Source organism: Dermacentor variabilis, chromosome 3 (assembly GCF_050947875.1).
Source record: "Dermacentor variabilis isolate Ectoservices chromosome 3, ASM5094787v1, whole genome shotgun sequence".
Lineage (NCBI taxonomy): Eukaryota > Metazoa > Arthropoda > Arachnida > Ixodida > Ixodidae > Dermacentor > Dermacentor variabilis.
In genome coordinates, this window is record NC_134570.1 from 11521582 (window position 1) to 11543261 (window position 21680).

General features: G+C 47.6%; 1 protein-coding gene across 1 annotated transcript in view; it reads right to left on the reverse strand.

Annotated features, from left to right (window-relative positions):
* LOC142575138 (echinoderm microtubule-associated protein-like CG42247) overlaps positions 1 to 21680 on the reverse strand; it is a 338361-nt gene that overhangs the window by 133610 nt on the left and 183071 nt on the right. The window contains exons 6-7 of the mRNA XM_075684173.1: positions 2654 to 3053; positions 302 to 451 (exon numbers count right to left, since the gene is read on the reverse strand). Of these exons, the coding sequence (XP_075540288.1) occupies positions 302 to 451; positions 2654 to 3053 (550 nt within the window). The remainder of the gene's footprint in view (positions 1 to 301; positions 452 to 2653; positions 3054 to 21680) is intronic.

Here is a 21680-nt window from a genome sequence, read left to right on the forward strand (position 1 = left end):
TGCTTTTTTGCGCTTGGAGTATGGCTTTGCCTGCCCTTTAAATTTAGTACAAGTAAATTTAGTCCAACCACATTTTCGATTAGCTGGGCTAGTTCTATGTTGGATCCATGCGCCATAATTCATCGCGATTCCCAGTACAAAGAACTAAGTACGTAGGACACACTTTATTTCTCGCATACGTGTCAGAATTAATTATTTGCCCCGTCCGTTTACAGCGCTATAGTTAGCCGCGATACATGGCTACACTTTCTGTGCTTTCCATTCTGCGCGGTGCTTTTGAGTAAGTAGTGCGGACTGGTACCAGTCGATGTCCATCGAGTGTCCCATGTAGAAGCGCTGCTGGTGCTTGGACCGGTTGAAGAGGACAGCCAGCGCCGCCACATTGTAGAGGATCTCGCCCGAGCGGACCACGTGCAGGTTGCTGAATGGGCCGTTACCTTGGTAGCCGTTGCTGCCATAGACGCATCAAGGATCGTTCTGGCTTCACCAGCAGAAGCAGTGTTTGCAGTGTTTAGAGGGAATAACGTGGGACTCAATCCCAAATGATAATCACGAATAACGATCGCGAAGGATGCAGAGCAGGGTGACATGGCTTGGGCTTCTTGTGAAGTCATAGAAGCACAGAGCAAAATTAGTTTGAAGAAAGACTCGGGAACATGAATTTAAAAAACGGACAGCTAAATGGCACAAATTGCTATACCTGAAAAGCGTGGACATAGAATTAAGAAATAGGTCAAGAAAATTGGCAACCAGGCATCGGGTAATTGGAAGCGTAAATATTACAACTAAATAGACAAACAGACAAATGGCCATCAAAAATAAAGTGAGAGAAACAGAGACAATGTATTGGAAGCAAACAATGGAAACAAAAAAACATGGATATTTACAAATGTGACAACAAACAAATCAGGAGAGAAAATTTGTAGGATAGCACAGACGGCAGGGCGTTGCTATTGGAGGCGCGAGCTGGCTGCCAGAGGACAAAAGCATGCCGCAGCTAATAATCGCAGCAGAATGAGGCATGATGTGTCTGCTGCAGCTATAGTACGGCAACCATTCAGCAGATCGTAATGGAATGGTAAGATATTCACCCGGCAAGACCAGTAGGAAACATCCACCTCCAGAAGCGTTGGGATTCCAAGTCGATAGAAGTATTGGCTGGTCAGCAGTCGAGATAAGGAAGCGATGTTAAGAGTATTGGTGGAAGAAAAGCAGGAAAGAGATTGAACGAACCACAGTCGTTACAGGCACGGGTAACAGTACAACATAAATTGAGATGTTTTAATGAAGAGAGAAAAGATCAAGGAGAGATAGGCAAAATTGGAGATTGCTAAAGATGTGGTAAAACCTGATTAGATCAAGCAGGCCAGGCTACAGTGTGTCACCGCTCATTTTCAAAGTGGATGCCAATAAACATCAGCATCAGCATCGGAAGCGCGTGACAGGAGTCCAGCTGCACTATACGATTCACACGTGATACATTTAGCGATGGCAACATGGTGCGTCGTTACATTGCTTGAATGATAATCGCATTAACGTCCACGTGCAGTCATCGTGAGAAGGGTTCTACAAGATTTTGTTTTCTTTTGCCACAGTCCCCCACTTCTTAGAACCGGCAACCCAACCTCCTCATTATCATATCTATAACCCTTCCTTCTGGAAGTTACCTTACCTTCACCTTACTCATTTGTACCCGCTTTGCTATTCGCCCCTGAGGGCTAGTGGACTATAGATCACACACCGGATGTGTATACGCACAATACGTACACGCTGTCAAGGTAAGGAGTTCATGTCCTTAAGAAGACACTCTACCTTGCCGAAGCATTCTGTCCTGGGGTGTCTCCTGTTCTCCTACTGTCGATGATATCAAGTCTGCGAATCGTTTGCCTTGTTTGAATTTCATGAAATTACATTGACGTATGGACGCCGCGATTGTAACCGCGAAATTCAAGAAGGGAGACTTCAATATCAAGTTAGGGAGTTAACCGTCCTCAAAACTGCCCGGTGGGTTATGAGAGACGCCGTAGCAGAGAGCCAAGGATTAATTTTGACCACCTGGTGTTCTTCAACTTACACCTAAATTAAGTGCAAGGAGCGTTTTCTGCATTCCACCCCCCGCCGGAATGCGGCTGTCGAGGCCGGGAGTCAAACCCGCGAGCTCTTGCTTAGTACAGCAGAACCACGTGGCCATTGAACCTCTGCGGTGGGCAGAGAAACTTCGACCGCGCCTTCATTTGCTTTCTTACTAACCGATCGTAATCTTTAAAAGGGTCTGAGCCCGAGCTTGTTTCCATTGCTTTATGGCGAAAAACGGCATTGGAAAAATTGTACAGGAAAGACCGGGCAGCACTCGTCCTGCCTGGTCTTCCTTGTCCCGTTTTATCTCTTGCTCTTTTTTCACTGTGGATCTTCATCTGGCAAATAAATGCACATAGATTCACGAGAGACTGTTTCATCAGTCTATAGTGACTCAGTTGAGTATTAGCGTCCGTAAAAAGGAATGCTGCTTGTCAAAGCTGCTGCCACGTGGCGTAGTTGCCGACCGTGGCGCGGACAGCAGCAGCTGTAGAAAAGTGCCACTCGCGATTATGCAACGCGCGATAGAGAACTATGAGCGCTCCACCAGGCTGTCAACCTGGGACCGACAGGATACGCCCAGCATATTTCGGGCCTCCTCTCCAACCTTCTGGTGGGCGTCTTGTGGCTGGACGTGGACGACGTCTCGGTGGACATGGGAGAGGACCAGTTGGTCGACGCAGTGGCCGTGCTGCCGCTGGCTGCTTGCGAGCCCAGCTCGGCCTGCTCCATGTGCACGGGACTGCCTTGCTGGCCGTTGGGGCTGTGGCCGGCTCGCGGACCCGTGGCCCGCTCGGTGTCGTTTACCGCCGTGGCAGTGTCGTCAGCCACCATCGCTGAGTCCTCGGCCGCCACCGCTTCTTCCCATTCCTCCCCGCTCACTTCCTCTTGGCCTGCACTTTGCTCGACGTGTCCGTCAAGCTCTGGAAACGGCGTGTCCCGAACGGCTTCTCCTCCGTCCGGAAGCGAAATGTCACCTACAAAAAAAACAAGAAAACAATTTTGTCCGCTAGCACTTGTAGAACAATGTTTCTTCAAGGGTGGTGCCATCTTCGAAATCTCTGGTTTTCGATAAAACCGCTTTTTGGAAGAAACGTGCATGTAGGGCTGTAATACCACATCAAACGCGCCTTAACAACTTTTCCTGCTTGCACCAACGGTCCCCAAATAGTGTGCTTATCCGGTGCACGCTCATAGACTATGCTAAATCGATTACAAGGGCTGGCGGGACACGCTGTAAACTGGACGCTTCATCATTGTCGTTGCCGCTTCGCTGTCACAATGCCGAATATCCAGACTTGGCAAATTGAAATTCGGCTTTCCCTGTGTAGCAGGTAAAACTGAAAGCTCGGCATATAGTTGGTAAACATTCGCAATTATGATCAACGCGCCAGAAGACGAGTGTAGCAAAAGACGAACAGTGGCGCCACAGTTCATCCATATTTCTCGCAAATGTGCTGTAGGCACAAATTGTATAATCCGTTTTCAGTTTTGTTCACGCAAGACCACTGTCTCCGGTACGAGGAATAAAAAGTGATATAGCTCGGCTGGGCTCCCATCCCCACGTAGTTTCACAGCCGCATGCAACAAAGAAACGTATACAAGAACACGACATGGCCGAAACAGCACAAACAAAAAATGTTTATGAATTATAACAATTAAATGACTTGATGTGGAATATTTCAGCATGCGAATATTTCAATCACAGGAGTCACCAGAGTCGCTTGCTTCATCCATTATTGCATAATTTCGATAGAATACGCGTATCCCTATATAGTATAGCATAAGCGACGGCTCCTTTAGTGACAGCCGCTTAGATATGTGTCTACGACTTATTTGATGGATGGCGTACGTAAGTCACACTATGCAAATATTGCGCAGTATATAGCGTCGCTAAAGTGTTTACCTATGTCTCATTGGCGCTATTAGTCGCCACCTATTACACATGCAGGCAGCGTCCATGGAAATAGCCCACAGTGCAATATAGTATGAATAAATGTGTTTCATATATCGCCGCCGCTTTATTCATGCAGGAAAGCTCTATCACGAATGAACTCAAACTGGCAGTTACATGTCCCACTTTATAGTGGCTCTTAAAGAGACATGAAGGTGAGGTTAGCGATAGGGCTAATATTTTTCTCGCCGACGCATTATTCTCACCGGCGGACACCGTAAATAGTGTAATAATGTCAATCACTTATCTCGCTTTACTGCCACCTGTGTATTGCTATGAGAACCACGTCGAAGTACAGCGCAACGGGACGGCACAACAGAAAGGAAGACGAAAAGTATTGCAGTAAAACACGTTGTGGGGCTAGTTGGTGCATAGCTTTTAATAGGTGAAGCGCCAATAGTGACGGCGCATAAAAAGGAATACAGACAGGACAAGCCGCTACTTGCAACTGTTTATTGAAGTCACAGGTGGCTGATTATATATCCATGAGGAGAGGGGAACAAAAAAAAGAGGGACACTGAATATGTGAATGCGCACCTGCGAGAATACCGAAGATATATATGAAAGGAATCATGCTTAATCTAAATCTAAAACTTATCTAAAAACATGTTTTCATTCGTGTATATGTTCAGAGACGGGGTACTGACACAGTTGTCCCCTCTTTATTTAATCTCTTTGGCCTCCAACAATTGAACATTGCAACGTTGAACAACATTGCAACAGTGAACATTGCAAGTACTAAGCTGCAGTCCCTTCGGGAACTTGCAGCTCAGAATGCAGGATTTTTATGGCGTACGACCCTAGCCATAAAGGATGCGAAACCAAGGAAGCCAGCAGCACGCGCTGCAAGTTCTCGGGGGAGCCTTCATCCCGGAAGACATCGTTGACGTCCTCAAGAAAGGCCCCAAGTTCAGCTCCGAACCCAGGATCCCGGGACATGAGCTTCTTTCCTTGAATAGAAGGATTTAAATGTGTCTGCTGGATGGAGTTGACAGCCTGACCAGAACGGTGTCTAAGAAAGGAACTCGTCCAAGAACCCCCACAAAACGTATCGTGAATTCTTTCAACGACAATGACCTTCGACTCCTGCAGGCCGACAAAGAAGGAGGGTTTGTGGCCGTGCCGTCGGGCATGTTTAATGAAAAAGCTCCACAAGCCATCCAGAAGAATTGCAAGGTAGCGAAACTCAAGCCAAGTAAGGAAAAGAGCCTTGGCGTATGTTTGTGTGAAGACCTTGGACTACAGAAGCTCGCTAATTGCGTCCACAAATGTAGGAAAAACTGTTTAAATGTGTATTCTTTACTGCAAAAACGCACAAAGATGATATACCGTTCAGATGTATTGTGAGTGAAAGAGGTTCCTGGCAAAACAACGTTAGCCGCTACCTTCTAAAGAAGCTTAACACGTTGGTTATAGGTGACCCGTTCATGGTAAAGAATAGCCTTGACATCACAGCCATTTCACTTGAGTCCAAATCGATAGGATGCTTGTTTTCAATCGATGTTGTTGATCTTTTTTATTCTATTCCGCAAAAAGAATTGTTAGCTGCCGTCCTGAGCTGCATTGAGATGAACGGGCAGGTATGCTTTCAGAATACCGCAGGAATTTCTGTGGTTAACTTCATAGCACTCTTGGAGTTTTATTTGTGCTCAACAGCTGTGCGTTTTCAAGGCCAGTTTTATGTGAAAAAGAAAGGAATTTGTATTGGCTCGTGCGTGGCTCCCGTACTTTGCTACATTTTCCTTGCGGGCATCGACAGAGCGCTATCGAAGGTGTTTGACGGAGCCAAAGTGCTGAAGGTTTTTAGGTATGTAGATGATTTTTTTAAATTTTACTGACGGAACGATCTCCCATGACTTACTCGCATACTGCGCATGGCATTTTATCTGATTTTAAACAGCAAGGAAAAGGCTTAGATTTTACTTTTGAACTAGCCAAGAATAACAGCTTGCAGTTTTTAGATCTTGACATAACCCTTACTGACGAAGGTTCCTGCTGGATGTACCGACCCCGTGCCCGCAAAGAATTGTTGCCGTATGAGTCTACACACTCCAAGACTGTTAAACGTGCAATTGCCACTATGTGCCTCTAATCCGCGCTGAAAAAATTGTGCTGTCATAAGGCACAAGCAAGCTTTGACGACCAGATTTTGAAGTTGAGGAAGGCTGGCTTTCCTTGCTTGGTTTTAAGCGCAGTTTCGGAGGCGTTATTGAAAAAGCTGAAAAAAGAAAGAAAAAGAAGTGAAGAAGGTCAGACAGTTGAAAAGAAAGCTAAAGTGGTGGTGATACCATATTCTCATAAAGTGGCGCATAATCTTAAACATGCCGACGTGAAATACCAAATTCCTGTGGTTTTTTTCCGCGCCGCGAAAACTTGCTACTTTGTGCCGCCTGATTGGCCCGGATGACTCTGAAAGTAGGGTGTTCTATTAGACATATGAACCCTTTTGTGAAGTGTGAAGAAGGGGTCGTATACCACATACCACTGAAGTGTGGAAAAGAGTATATCGGCCAAACTGGGTAATGTATTAAAGAACGCCCGAGGGAACATAACCTTTCATTGAAAAATGGACATGGTTCAAATTTGCCGCTTCATTGCAAGGCCTACGGCAATGAGAATGAACAAGTATGTCAAGCAAGGCTTCAGGATACGACAATCATGTTTAAAAGTAAAGATTCTGTTGCGCGTGAATTGTTGGAGGCCAACGAGATTAACAAAAGAGGGGACAACTGTGTCAGTACCCCGTCTCTGAATATATACACGAATGAAAGCATGTCTTCAAATAAGTTTTAGATTTAGATTAAGCGTGATTCCCTTCATATATATCTTCAGTGTTCTCGCACGTGTGCATTCACATATTCAGTGACCCTCTTTTTTCGTTCCCCTCTCCTCATGGCTATATAATCAGCCACCTGTGACTTCAATAAACAGTTGCAAGTAGTGCCTTGTCCTGTCTGTATTCCTTCTTGTGTGCCGTCACTATTCGCGCTTCACCTATTGAAAGGAAGACGAACACGGGCCTTCCCATCGCGCTGTACTTCAAGGGGGTTCTCATGTGAAAATAATAGCTAGCCCTACAGCTCCTTTAAAGTACTGTGTATTACTGTTTATTGGTTTTGTTCAAATGAATAAAAACGTGCAGGCAGACCTGTTTAGAGGCGGCAGCCTATTCCAAGTTTATCTTAGCCGATCATCACGCCCGTTAATGCGTGGCTCTCGCGGGTTCCTTGAGGAGTGCTGCAGTACGGACACATTTGCCAACAGCTTTAGCTGTGCGCGACACCTGATACACTAGCGCGATAAGTTACCGAAAGAGGTTCCGGACCGTCCACCACAATGAGTTATTGAGTGTTGTGTGAAGTGGATTGGGAACTAAAGGGAAGTCGGGCATCAAGGCCTTTAGTCAGCCTCCAGAGCCAAATTCTGCAAGAATTTTTTTTTAATGTTGTCTGGAAATCCAGCGCCTGTCCACTATGTGAAGATGGAAGACCAGTGAAGCTGTATTCCTGAATAGCTGTATTAAGTTCTATGTGGTGGTTATGCTATATTGGTTGAATAAAAGCACAAGCACATAAGTTCGTTGTTTGTTTCGTCTTTTCTTTCTGTTTTATTCTTTCTATTTTTAATTTTTTATTTTTTATTTCATTCCTTTTTAATTTTTTATTTTATTTTTTTTTACTTTATACATATAATTGTACACTGACCCTTCGACACGCATTGTCATAGACTAGTTTAGTAACGCCTGCTGCCGGGTTAGTTGGTACATGGCTTTTAGAAATGAATTTGAGCGCGAAAAATAAGACATGCACAATAGAATAAAAGATGCGGACAAGCGCTTGTCTATGTCTTTTATTCTGTTGTGCATGTCTTATTTTTTGCGCCTAAAACTATTTCTAAAAGTCACAGACTACCCTTTGGGCAACAGCGTTCATCGCTCAGGCGCATTCTTGTCAACATATCGGATACATCATTTTCCACATCTTAGCCATAGGCAGCTCCGCCGCAAAACATCTGTTCTTACCCTTGTGTCTGGCACCTCTTTGGGTCCCACGTGCGACAAGGGTAGTTCAAGGGCGCGGTACAGGTCCCCGAGCCCACAGGGGTTATGTGCTATTGAACTTGGACCCTTTCAGCATTATCGCCAGGATCGGCCCACATAATGATTTAATAATAATAATATTTGGGGTTTTACGTGCCAAAACCACTTTCTGATTATGAGGCACGCCGTAGTGGAGGACTCCGGAAATTTTGACCACCTGGGGTTCTTTAACGTGCACCTAAATCTAAGCACACGGGTGTTTTCGCATTTCGCCCCCATCGAAATGCGGCCGCCGTGGCCGGGATTCGATCCCGCGACCTCGTGCTCAGCAGCCCAACACCATAGCCACTGAGCAACCACGGCGGGTGACACATAATGATTTGTGTTGTCACGATCGCGGACACATTTCTTTCCAGATACCAGAAATAAACAGCTTCGCCGTAATAAATATGAAATATGAAAAAAGCCCTTTGTGCTTACGGGCGACTTACAAAGCGGACTACAACGGTAATGAATGACGGCGGTACCACCGCCGTAATAGCGGGGTGGTAAATGGGGAACAACACGGCCGCGCCCAAATCGCCCGCTCGGATCCGAATTCACTTGTGTTCCGTCGGGACAGCAAGAATAAATGGAAAAAAAGCAGCTGTCTGACCTCACGCTCAGGACAAAGTGTTAGCAATTTTTTGCCGTTCACTATTATTAACATCGGCTGTTTGTTTCAACAATGCCAAGCCTAGAAACGGCATTGAGCGAGGAGAGTATTTTGATTTCCACGTTGCAGATGGCGTCGCGATCTTAGCATTAGTGATACGACGGTGATGCGGAACGGTCTAGAGGCCCCATCTTTTAATCTGTCATATGTAAGAGGCATGCGGCGCAGAAAGGAAGAGGACGATGTGCACGTATCGGTCCGAACGGCACGAGCCCTCGAGGCGCGTGACCCGAGCTGTTATCGAAAGAGAAGCGGCACCGAGCTGGCATTATCGACGTGACTCTGGGTCAAGAAGGTTGTAGTGTCAGCATCGCACTGGCGACGGGAGCCATGGAGGTTCGGTCAAGTCCGTGACGCTGGCGATCCAGGGTGTGGCTGTCGACCTTGGCGACATTCGAGCGAGGCTCCTTGCACCTGTTGCAGCCTCTCCCGGCATTGCCAGGCACTCCAGGAAGAATCCCTGTTCAGAGGCAGACCAGCACGTACGATAGTCCTCGGGGCGTCTCCTAGACACTCGACGAAGTAGCGGCGAAACTCGAAGCTAAGCCTAACCAGTGAGGCCGGAGTACAACGTCACCGACGGAGTTCGGGACACCGGCATCACAGACGGACGAGTGGACAGGCCAACACCAGGGCAGCAACGTTTACGGAGTCTGCGAGAACACCGACTATGATGAAGGTCCGACACGCATCGGACGCGGAGAATACGTGCGACGTCAAAAGTCTGTAAGAACGATCCTTTCTGTTAGTGAGCAGCATCAGGCTAGGGTTGTCTGACTTTCGACTAGAAAGCGCCAAGGACTGACGTGGCCGGCAATTGGAACATGTTTAGTGACTATTAAGTCGGTAGCATAAGTGCTAGTACTTCTTCATTGTGTTTTGGTTTACAGGAGTTTTATGTTGAGTTTGGGTTAATTAAAATCTGTTTGCTGTGATGCTCTGCGTCTCCCGATCCCATCTCCCCTATCATCCGCACGCCCCCAAGATCAGTGACACGCGACACAGTGCACCATATTAATTTAACTCTATGTGCTCGAACAGAGCATACCGTACGGAAGCGTATAATGTAGCATGATTTTTTCGGCATAGAGTATTGCGAGAAATGCGACTATAGTTAATGTTTGTTCATTGGGAGTGACAGATCCGCGTTTTCGACGCCACCGCCTCCGAAGATGGTGGTCCTTGATGCAGCGTGGCAGAACCTGTCGTCATAAAAATCAACATTCCGGTCAACTATAAAAGAGCAGGCACTACCGACGGCGCTTGTTGGGCTCGGAGGCTGTGCACAGACGCAGACCGTTAATTCATTCACTCGTGTCATGCAGGCTAGTAATCCTTACAGTCGTTTCTCTAAGAAGTCTAGCAATTATTTCCTGCTTCGGATGCCAAGCCCGCACTGCTGCCATCTTGTGGCTCTCGACTGTTCTCGTGTAATTCGTGTTCTGTTGATGATGCCGGGCGATGTTGAAAGCAACTCGGGTCCGAACTCCGATGCTTTACTAACTGAATTGAAGAACTTGTTTGCTGGTCAGTCGCAATTAATCAGTCAGGTTCAAGACCTGAAAATTCGTTTATTATCTACAGACAAAGCTATTGCGGATCTGGGCAGACGCATGACTGATCTAGAGCAGCAATAACAAAATCTTGTCTCGCTGCGCTCCGACTTCGAAACCGTACGAACGGGTACCGCTCAAGTGGCCACCGTAGTACACGGGCTTGAAGCGCGCATCGATGACGCCGAGAACCAGTCACGGCGCAATAACGCAATGTTTTGCGGCCTCCCTGAATCAACTGCACCAGAGAAGTTTGCCCTGACTGAGCATCGAGCACAACCGCGATCATTTCAATATTTGTATCAACCCGAAATAATTTGAATGCACACATCATCTCAGTCATCGCACAAGCACTAACCGCCACCACCCCATAATAGTGAAATTCACCTTCCAAAAACAACTGGCTCTTTCTAACGGCCCGAAGTTTAGCGGAACTACGTTCAGCGTTGGAGGGGATTTCTCTCGTTTCACACAAAACGCTTGCAGGTATCTGGTTGCTTTCGCTAAACGTAAATCATAACTTTTTCTTTGCGATTTAAAACACTACACATGGGCCATAAGTGCTGTGTCTCCGACAAGCAATCGCAGGCTGTCAATGAAACAATACAGCAACTGCGCTGCCGTAAAAATGTCTGTTGCACTGTTAAGCCCAAATCTAACATATCGATGCCCATCGCCTACCAGCTTCAGTGGACACGGCAGCACAACCGTGACAATGTAGCCTGACGTGCGGCTGTTCGTGCAGGTTCTCTGCGCGTGCCTTAATTTCTTCGCTGGAGGCGCGGCGTAACCCTTCGACACTGGAAACATCCCGCTTCGCTATGATGCTGGCCTGCTGCGACACTTCTGCGTGGGCGGTTACTTCGACCAGTTTGCTGACCTCACCTGTATCCAGGGGCATCGACACGTGGATGGTCTTTTCGGCTCACCATCTGGGGGCACGATGACGTCAGGACGCATGCGCAGAAGGGATCAGCTGTATGCTATAAAAGCATGCCCATCGCCTACCAGCTTCAGTGGACACGGCAGCACAACCGTGACAATGTAGCCTGACGTGCGGCTGTTCGTGCAGGTTCTCTGCGCGTGCCTTAATTTCTTCGCTGGAGGCGCGGCGTAACCCTTCGACACTGGAAACATCCCGCTTCGCTATGATGCTGGCCTGCTGCGACACTTCTGCGTGGGCGGTTACTTCGACCAGTTTGCTGACCTCACCTGTATCCAGGGGCATCGACACGTGGATGGTCTTTTCGGCTCACCATCTGGGGGCACGATGACGTCAGGACGCATGCGCAGAAGGGATCAGCTGTATGCTATAAAAGCATGCCCATTGCCTACAAGCTTCAGTGGACACGGCAGCACCGCCGTGACAATGTCGCCTGACGTACCGCTGTTCATGCAGGTTGGTGACCAAAAAAAATGGCTTCCATAGTGATGTTCTTGGTCTTGTAGCGCTGCCGTGTCTACTGGTTGTCGTTGACTGTATATGCGACTGTTTTTCTGTTGCGGGCCTGTTGTTGAGTCTCTCTGTGGACGTGGAGAAAAATCCAGGGCCAATAACACAAGTAATGTGCAGGGAATTGCTCCAAAACCAGAAGAAAATTTTGTCTAAACTCACTGCGGTTCAAGGTAAGCAAGACTCGTTTGAAACAAGAATCCTAGAGATGCAGAACCGGCTTCTTGTTATCGAGAGTAAGGTACAAATCTTAGACGAGACTCGGAACAGGCTCGCAACTCTTGAGGGAATTGTAGCTGAGCACAGTGTTGAAACATCTAGGCTGGTCAAACATCTGGATGATCTGCATAATCATTCACGACGAAATAATCTGATCATTAAAAGAATTAAAGAAGAGGAACATGAAAACGAATAGAGCCTATTAAGCAAAGTAAAAGACGGAATCTTCAGCGCTACTCTGAAAGTGAATGTATCGTCTATTGAAAGAATTCATAGGTTAGGCAAGAAGATTTCTGGTAGAACTCGACCAGTCATCCTAAGTGTGGCAGACTATAGGGATAAAATTAAAGTTTTGCAGAACTGCACAAAACTGAAGAACACGGATTACAGCGTAAGTGAAGATTTATCTAAAAGAGTACAGGGAATAAGAAAAAAAAGCTATGGGCCTCGGCAAGTGAGAAGGCAGGAAAGAAGGCAAAGCTTCTTTTTGGTAAACTAAAGGTAAACAGTACGCTGTACAGTTGGAATGAAGAACGTGAGGAAAGGTGCAAACTGCGAACTGATTCAGAAGCAAGTGATAATTCACGGATGCAGGGCCAACATGCTGTTTTCAAGATAATCAAGGTAAATGCAAGAAGCCTGATAAACAAAGCACATGCGCTTGAAGCTCTAGTTTTTGATCACGCACCTGACAATCCTGTAATCACTGAAACCTGGTTGCATATAAATATAATCGATAGCGAAATTGCGCCACCCAGATATACGCTGTTTAGGAGGGATCGAGATGGAAGAGGCGGAGGCGTGGCCCTTCTAGTGAAACGAAATATTATATTGTAACGCACAGTTTGAGTGACGGTGCTTTAATCACTTCACCCTGGGCGAACTTGTGCCCGACAAGCAGCTAAACGAGAGCCTCACTGGAACGTCCACAGCCGTTTTCCGCAAGAGACCCGCTCCTCTTCTTCTTTTCTCGTGTCCCGCGCTGATGGCACGTTGCTCCGATTGCGCGTGCCTTGCGGGCCCGTGTTGCCCGCTTCACTGCCGCTATCTTTCGCAGGTAGCAGTAAGAAGCTGGACGGACGCAGGAGGCGGCTGGCGCGTAATTTGAAATCGTCTTGCGTCATTGTCCCCCTTCCAAGAGTGCATCGTCCCGATGCGCATACAGAAGGCGGTATTTTGTAGACTGTCAGGAATTCTCAATGTTTGTAGGCGGAAGCAGTGATTGCCTGTCGTAGTACGGTTTCATTCGGACGACATGAACGATTTCTGTTCGATGCCGCCGTCGTGATGAGGTTACTTGACCTTCTGGAGCAACTTCGTAGTTCAATAGACTGATTCGGCGAATTATCCTATACGGGCCAAAATAACGACGAAGAAGCTTCTCTGATAGGCCGCGCATCCGTACGGGAGTCCACACCCATACTTTGTCTCCAGGTGCATACTGGACGTCTCTTCGTCGCAAGTTGTATCGGTCCGCGTCGGTTTGTTGCTGCTGCTGAATGCGGTGTCGCGCCAGCTGCCGTGCTTCTTCAGCTCTTTGTGTGAAGTCGCTGACGTCATTGTCATTTTCGAAGGTCTCATCTACTGGTAGCATTGCATCTAGGGTTGTGGTGATGGTCCGGCCAAACACGAGTTGGAAAGGTGTCATTTGAGTCGTCTCTTGCACAGCGGTATTGTACGCAAACGTGACGTACGGTAGTATCCTGTCCCATGTCCGGTGCTCCATGTCCACGTATATTGACAACATATCAGTCAGCGTTCTGTTCAGTCGTTCAGTCAGTCCATTTGTCTGCGGATGATATGGGGTGGTTTTTCGGTGACTGGTGTGCGTCAATTTCATGATGGACTGTGTCAAATGGGCAGTAAAAATGGTTCCTCGGTCCGTGATGAGAACTTTAGGAGCGCCATGCCGTAGTACTATGTTAGTGACGAAAAATTCTGCTACTTCACTGGCCGTTCCTTTGGCAAGAGACCCTGTCTCGGCACATCGAGTTAGGTAGTCAGTTGCAACTACGATCCAACGATTTCCCGATGACGATGTGGGAAAGGGGCCAAGTAAGTCCATTCCCACTTGTGCGAATGGAGTTTCCGGTGGCTGTATCGGTTGTAGGAGGCCTGCTGGCTTGAATGGTGGTATTTTACGTCTTTGGCAGTCCCGGCAGGTTCTCACGTAGTTTTGCACAGAGTTCAATAACTTTGGCCAGTAATACTTCATGCGGATGCGTGCGAATGTTCTGCTCACTCCTAAATGCCCTGCTGATGGGTCGTCGTGGCATGCTTCCAATATCTCGAGTCGTAACTTTGAAGGTACGACGAGCAGAAAAGTCTCTGCACTATGTTCAAAATTTCTTTTGTATAGGACATTGTTTCTCAGGACGAACGACGACAAGCTGCGGACAAAAGCTCGTGGTATGTCAACAGGGTGTCCTTCTAGATAATCAATGAGCAGGCGTAAATCCCCGTCGGATCGCTGATGCTGAGCCATTTGCGATGTTGTCACAGCTCCTAGGAACGGGCAATCCTGTTCATTTTCCCTAAGCGTAGATTCCGTGTATTCAATCGGTGCACGTGACAAGCAATCAGCATCACTGTGCTTGCGACCGGACTTGTATACGACAGTTATATCGTATTCCTGCAGCCGTAGACTCCATCTTGCTAGCCGTCCAGATGGGTCTTTCAGATTCGCCAGCCAGCACAATGAATGGTGGTCGCTGATAGCTCGGAAGGGTCGGCCATATAAGTATGGTCTAAACTTGCTGATGGCCCATATCACCGCGAGGCATTCTTTCTCTGTCGCTGAGTAGTTCACTTCAGCCTTCGAAAGTGTTCGACTAGCATACGCAATGACTCGTTCCTCTCCCTTTTGCCACTGAATGAGGACGGCACCGAGTCCTAAATTGCTTGCGTCTGTGTGAATATCAGTTTCGGCTTCCTCGTCGAAATGAGCAAGAACTGGGTGGTTCTGAAGACGCTTTCGGAGCTCATTGAAAGCATTCTCTTGCTCATTCAACCAGACGAAAGGCGCGTCTTCCTTTGTTAGCCGCGTTAGTGGTTCGGCGATCCTTGAAAAATTTTTGACGAAGCGTCTGTAGTAGGCGCAAAGTCCTAAGAACCGCCTAACAGCCTTTTTATCAGTTGGTTTGGGAAATTTCTCCACGGCCGCAGTCTTCTCAGGGTCCGGGCGAATGCCTTCTGAACTGACGACATGGCCGAGGAAAAGAAGCTCGCGAAAGCCGAAATGACATTTCTGCGGTTTTATCGTCAGACCTGCTGATCTAATAGCTTTCATCACAGCCCGCAGTCGTTCTACATGCTGCTCGAAGGTGGTAGAAAAAACCACGACATCATCAAGATAAACGAGACAGGTTTGCCATTTCAGACCGGTGAGCAGTGTCCATCATCCGCTGAAACGTGGCAGGTGCGGAACAAAGGCCGAATGGAAGAACTTTGAACTCATATAGTCCGTCTGGCGTCACAAATGCCGTCTTTTCACGATCTCGTTCGTCCACTTCTATCTGCCAGTAGCCGCTTTTGAGGTCCAGGGAGGAAAAGAATTTGGCATCTCGTAGTCTATCTAGAGTGTCGTCGATTCTTGGAAGTGGGTACACATCCCGCTTTGTGACGGCGTTCAGCTTCCGATAATCAATGCAGAAGCGCAAGGTCTGGTCCTTTTTCTTTACAAGTACCACAGGCGACGCCCACGGACTTGCCGACGGCTGAATTACATCGTCTTCCAGCATTTCCTTAACTTGACTTCCTATAGCTTCTCTCTCTTTTGGTGACACTCGGTAGGGATGCTGGCAAATAGGCCTCACTGATTCGTCGACAATTATCCGATGTTTGGCAATAGATGTCCGCCGGACTTTGGATGACATTGAAAAACATTCGGCGAACTCTCTTACGAGTGCTTCTATTTGCTCCTTCTGTCTGGGCGATAGACCTGGTTCGATGTCGATGGCTGCAAGGACAGAATCCGTATCTTGGAATTTCGATGTTGAAATCTCTGGGATGCTCAGGTCTGTAACTTGGACGAAGTTATTAAGGCTGGCAATAACGGTTCCCTTCGCGACATGTTGCACCTCATTTCCAAAATTAGTGAGGAAAACGTTGGCACATCCACCACGCAGCTGAACAAGCCCTCTTGCCACGCAGATCCCTTTTTCGAGTAGGAGTCTGGTGTTGCTGTCTGCAATTCCTTCGCAGTCACTGAACGCGTCGCTTCTTACTGCGACGGCTACGCTGGATCTAGGAGGAAGCATCACGTCGTCATCGGCAATGTAAAGGGCGTCGAATTTTTCTTCAGTGTTGAATGCTGCGATAGCGTGCTTTGTTGAAAATGAAACACATGATTCCGGCAGGTTGATTACAGCGCCATTATCCTGCAAGAAGTCCATGCCAATAATCAAGTCTCTTGAGCACTCGGGAAGGACGATAAAGCTAGCGACGTACGTGAAGCCTCGTATTCCTATTCTAGCCGTGCACTTGCCCGTGGGGTCGATGAGGTGTCCTCCTGCGGTGCGAACTTGTGGTCCTTTCCATGGTGTCAGCACTTTCTTCAGCTTCCTGGCAAGCTCATTACTTATTACCGAGTAATCTGCACCTGTATCCACTAACGCGTTCACTTCGTAACCGTCAACAAACACGCGTAAATCGGAACCAACGTCGCTCTGATGGCACTGGTTTCTGAGTCCCTCGTCGTCGCTCGGAGTCATCGATGGAGGTTCTTGTCTTTTCGCATTGGCAGCGACCTTACCTCCTGAGGTCGCTGACTCTAGTTTTCCCGACGCGGGCTCTGTGAACGGCGTCTTGGGGAGCTTGAAGACGGGCGAGGGCTCGGTGACCGATGCCTCAACGGCGCTGTTGATCGAGGTTGGTGTTGCTGGTAGATGTATGGGGAGCTCTGACGAGTGGACAGATACTCTTCGATTTCAAATGGACGCTCACCATTTCGGGGGCAAGGGGCGTTCACCGGAAAGCCATGAAGCCCTGCCTGGCGATAGTGGCACATTCTGTACAGGTGGCCAGCCTCCCCACAGTGGTAGCAGAGGGGTATTCGGTCAGGAGTGCGCCATACATCAGCCTTCCTGAATCTTCTCTCGGGTGGCGGCAGCGTAGCTCGAGGCATCGAGCTATTGATTGAGGAAGTGGCGGCGACGTCAGCACGTCCGGGAGTTTGCCGCAGCACATCGGCATATGAGACGCTCGGTTGGCGCAGTAGTGGCGCTTGGGGCTCAGCACGTCCGGGAGTTTGCCTCAGCACATCGGCATATGAGACGCTCGGTTGGCGCAGTAGTGGCACTTGGGGCTGCGCACTGAGCTGTGGTTCCTGGACAGCCTGTCTGACCTCTTCACGAACCAGGTCTGCCAGCGAAGAGGGCGTTAGAGCGCTCTGGTCAAGCCGTAGCCTCTGGAGCTCTTCTCGCACTACAGATCGCACGAGCTCCCGTATGATCTCCACGCTGTTTCCAAAGACGGCTGGAACTGCGTCTACAGAGGTGATGTTCATCTCCCGGTTGTACATCCTTGATCGCTGTTGCAACGTGCTTTCCATTGTTGTCGCCTCTGAACGAAACTCAGCAACGGTGCGCGGTGGGCTCCGAACCAACCCTGCAAACAGTTCCTGTTTTACGCCCCGCATTAGATTGCGTAGTTTCTTGTCCTCGCTCATGTTCGGATCAGCTCGGCGGAATAGGCGGGACATGTCTTCTACATACATGGCCACGCTTTCGTTATTCCGCTGGTTTCTTGCGTGCAGGGCAGCTTCGGCCCTCTCCTTGCGGTCGGTACTCGGGTAAGTCGCCAGCAACTCCCGTCGGAAAGCATCCCATGATACAACTGTCGCTTCGTGGTTTTCAAACCACGTTCGAGCGCTGTCCTCTAACGCGAAGTAAACATTTCGTAGCTTGCGCTCTCCATTCCATCCATTGAACTCAGCGACGCGCTCAAAGCGTTCCAGCCAGTCCTCGGCGTCTTCAAATGTGTCGCCGTGGAAAGGCTCTGGCGTCATTGGCGAGTTCACCACGATGTGAGTTGGCGTGGCTTGAGTTGCCATCTCGGTAGCGTTTCCGCTAGCAGATGCTGATGCTCCGATCGAATCCGGTAAAGGGGAAAACTCGGGGGGCTCACCACGTAGGCGACGACTGCTGCGTTGGTGAACAGGAGTCAACTCGATGGGTCCGAGTCGCCGTGAGTCCGGGCTCCTTTCTCTAACTTGAGAAGGGCTTGAAATCATACCCCGCACCTCCACCAGATTTGTAACGCACAGTTTGAGTGACGGTGCTTTAATCACTTCACCCTGGGCGAACTTGTGCCCGACAAGCAGCTAAACGAGAGCCTCACTGGAACGTCCACAGCCGTTTTCCGCAAGAGACCCGCTCCTCTTCTTCTTTTCTCGTGTCCCGCGCTGATGGCACGTTGCTCCGATTGCGCGTGCCTTGCGGGCCCGTGTTGCCCGCTTCACTGCCGCTATCTTTCGCAGGTAGCAGTAAGAAGCTGGACGGACGCAGGAGGCGGCTGGCGCGTAATTTGAAATCGTCTTGCGTCAATATTTTCCACTTTAGAAGTACCAGGAAATATTGCGGCTGTATGGATTACTACAGAATTGAATAATCGCACTGTATTCATCGGAGCGGTAGACAAGCCTCCGAACTCCCCAGTAGAACACATTTTGCTGCTAAGAGAATTCATGGAAACGTACGTGAAAGAGCAAGACAGCATACTGTTACTATAAATGATTTTAATCTCCCGGCTATTGGAATTCATATGTAGCCGGAGACACAGATGTTACATCTTCTGACATGTTTTTGGATTTGATATATTGCTGCAACTTAACTCAGCTTGTTAACCAATATACTAGGGTGTGTGCAACAAGGTCATCTGTACTTGATATTTTATTAATCTCAAATGCTTTGACACCTCATGTGATTGACAGTCTGGTTGATGAAGAGTTATCTGACCACAATATGGTTCTTCTGTCCTTGAAGATGTGATGGCATCCTTTGCACCAGGATTCAAGCATCCAATATCTAAACTTTCAAGCTGCTGATGATGTTAGTGTCTTGGATTACTTTGAAAGGTCGTTTGATAACTTTATGTCTGTTTGTCAATCCAATGGTGGCACTGACAATCCCTGGGACTTTTTCTCCAAGGTTACCATGCATTGCAATACGCGATTTATCCCTATAGGCATCAAAAATGCAAACGAAATTACCTTGCATTACAAGGGAAATAATACATGTCAAACACAGGATAAAATGGAAACGAAAAACTTGTTTTCGAGATCCTAGCGCCAAAAATGGCTGTGGCTTAGCTAAGGTTAAGCCCAGGATGCGAAGCATATTAGCCTTTATTTTAGTTGTTGAACCACTGTTTAGCCTGGCGAACTGCTGTTGCTTGGCTATATTTGGTTCGGCTAGACGAAGAAACAACTCATGCGTTACTCTGCTTCGCCTGGAAGAGTGGAACGCGACAGCGTTCCCGTCGACCCGCCAAGGGGTGTAAGACAATAGGCTACGGCGCAGCGACTACGCGCCCCGCATTGGACGCGGTGAGCGTCGAGCAACGCAGCGTTCGGCGCGGCAACGAAATGTGCGCCTGAGCAAGCGACGCACGCCTGAGCCTTAGAAACAGCTCGTTTCTAAGGCAACACCGCATTCACTAGAGGCGCTTTTGTACCGCTTTGAAGCATCGTACTCGTGGCTCAGTGGTAGCGTCTCCGTCTCACACTCCGGAGACCCTGGTTCGATTCCCACCCAGCCCATCTTGCAAGAGTTGAGCCAAAGCCACCTAGAAACAAGCGCAGCTGCTTATATACCGCCGCGAGCGACGGCGCGAGTTGGAGCCCCGTTTCTCCTCTGTCGTGACGTCACGGTGTCACGTGGCCAGCCTTGAAGGCGACGGCGCGAGTTGGAGCCCCGTTTCTCCTCTGTCGTGAAGTCACGGTGTCACGTGGTATTGAAGGCGACACCGCCGCGCCTGAGGAGCTAGGTTGAGCTCTAGTAATATGCTTCGCATAAAACAAGACTTTGCCTAATAACATGAGGCTCGACTTAAACCGTCTTATCAAGGAATCCAAGGAGAGATTCTGTAATGTAACACTGAAAAATTTCCTTCACAAAGCACCTAGTAAATTTTGGAGATATGTGAACCCTTCTAAAGAACATGAGGATGAAAGAATTAACTAAGAACGTACAGAAATTTTCAATTCCTTTTTTTTCTTCGTGTTCACCAATGATGATGGCAGACTTCCGTACTTTCATGACGCCTGTGACCGCGCTTCAGCATCTGGCCTCCTCATCAACGAGTAAGGAGTCGTGAACCTTCTTCTGCGCATTAACATTAAGAAATCCCCCGGCCCTGATAGCATCCCGAATGAGTTCATATATAGTTATGCTCCGTGGGTTGCTAAATATCTTACCCTAGTATTTCAATCTTCGCTCACCCAGGGAACATTTCCTACAGCCTGGAAGCAAGCTAAAATAATTCCAGTTCACAAAAGGTGGAGCACATCTGAGGTAGGAAACTACAGGCCTATTTTTCTTATGAGTACCTGCTCCAAACTGCTTGAGCATATAGTTTGTAAACATCTGTCAAATTACCTGGAAGCTTACAATTTATTATCGCCAGGACAACATGGTTTTCGCAAGAGGTTGTCTACAATAACGCAGCTTGTTCAAACCGCCAACGATCTTTCACAAACATTAAATTGCCGAGGACAAGTCGACCTAATCCTTTTAGACTTCGCCAATGTGTCCGATAAAGTATCACATCCTAAACTCCTCTTAAAAATGAATGAAATATTTAGAAATACAAATATTACTAAGTGCCTTACATCCTACCTTCAGTCTCGTGAGCAGTATGTTGAAACAAATAAAATTAAATCTATGCCCAAACCGGTTTTGTCTGGAGTACCCCAAGGCAGTATCCTGGGTCCTCTTTTATTTCTTATACTTATTAAAGATTTGCCTTCTGATATAACTGTTCCACTAAGGTTGTTTACAGACGACTGCGTTATTAACAATAGGATCGAATCTTTATGTGACCAGTTAGAGCTTAACAACAATTTACAAAGAATATTAAAATGGTGTAATGAATGGCAAATGTCACTGAACCCAGTAAAATCAGTTTGTATTGCCATAACAAGAAAGAAGGTGACTTTGCGGTACAAATACAGCATCGGTCCACATGAACCAAAAAGAGCAACAGAATATAAATATCTAGGACTAATATTTACTCAAGATTTGAGGTGTAATACGCATATCAATCAGGTGTGTAGCAGGGCAAATAAAGTCTTATGGGGTCTCAGGCGAAGACTCTACAGCGCAACTCCTGAAGTGAAAAGCTTGGCATATAAGATATTAGTAAGGCCAATTATTCAATACGCTCAGATTGTATGGGACCCACACACTGTAACCAACTGTCATAAATTGGACAGAGTTCAACGACTCGCCTGCAGATTCATATTTAATAAGTATCAGCGCGTGCACTCTCCTATGAACCATGCAGACGTGCAAACCTCTCCGCTTTAGAACTAAGGACTAAGTTTAACCGACTGAAAGTTTTATACTTAATTATTCATAACAAGGTCGAAATTAATTTAACTGATTTATTTCTGCGTAATTTCACCAGATCAACGCTTCAGACACTAGCACAGTTTATACATACAACCGCCA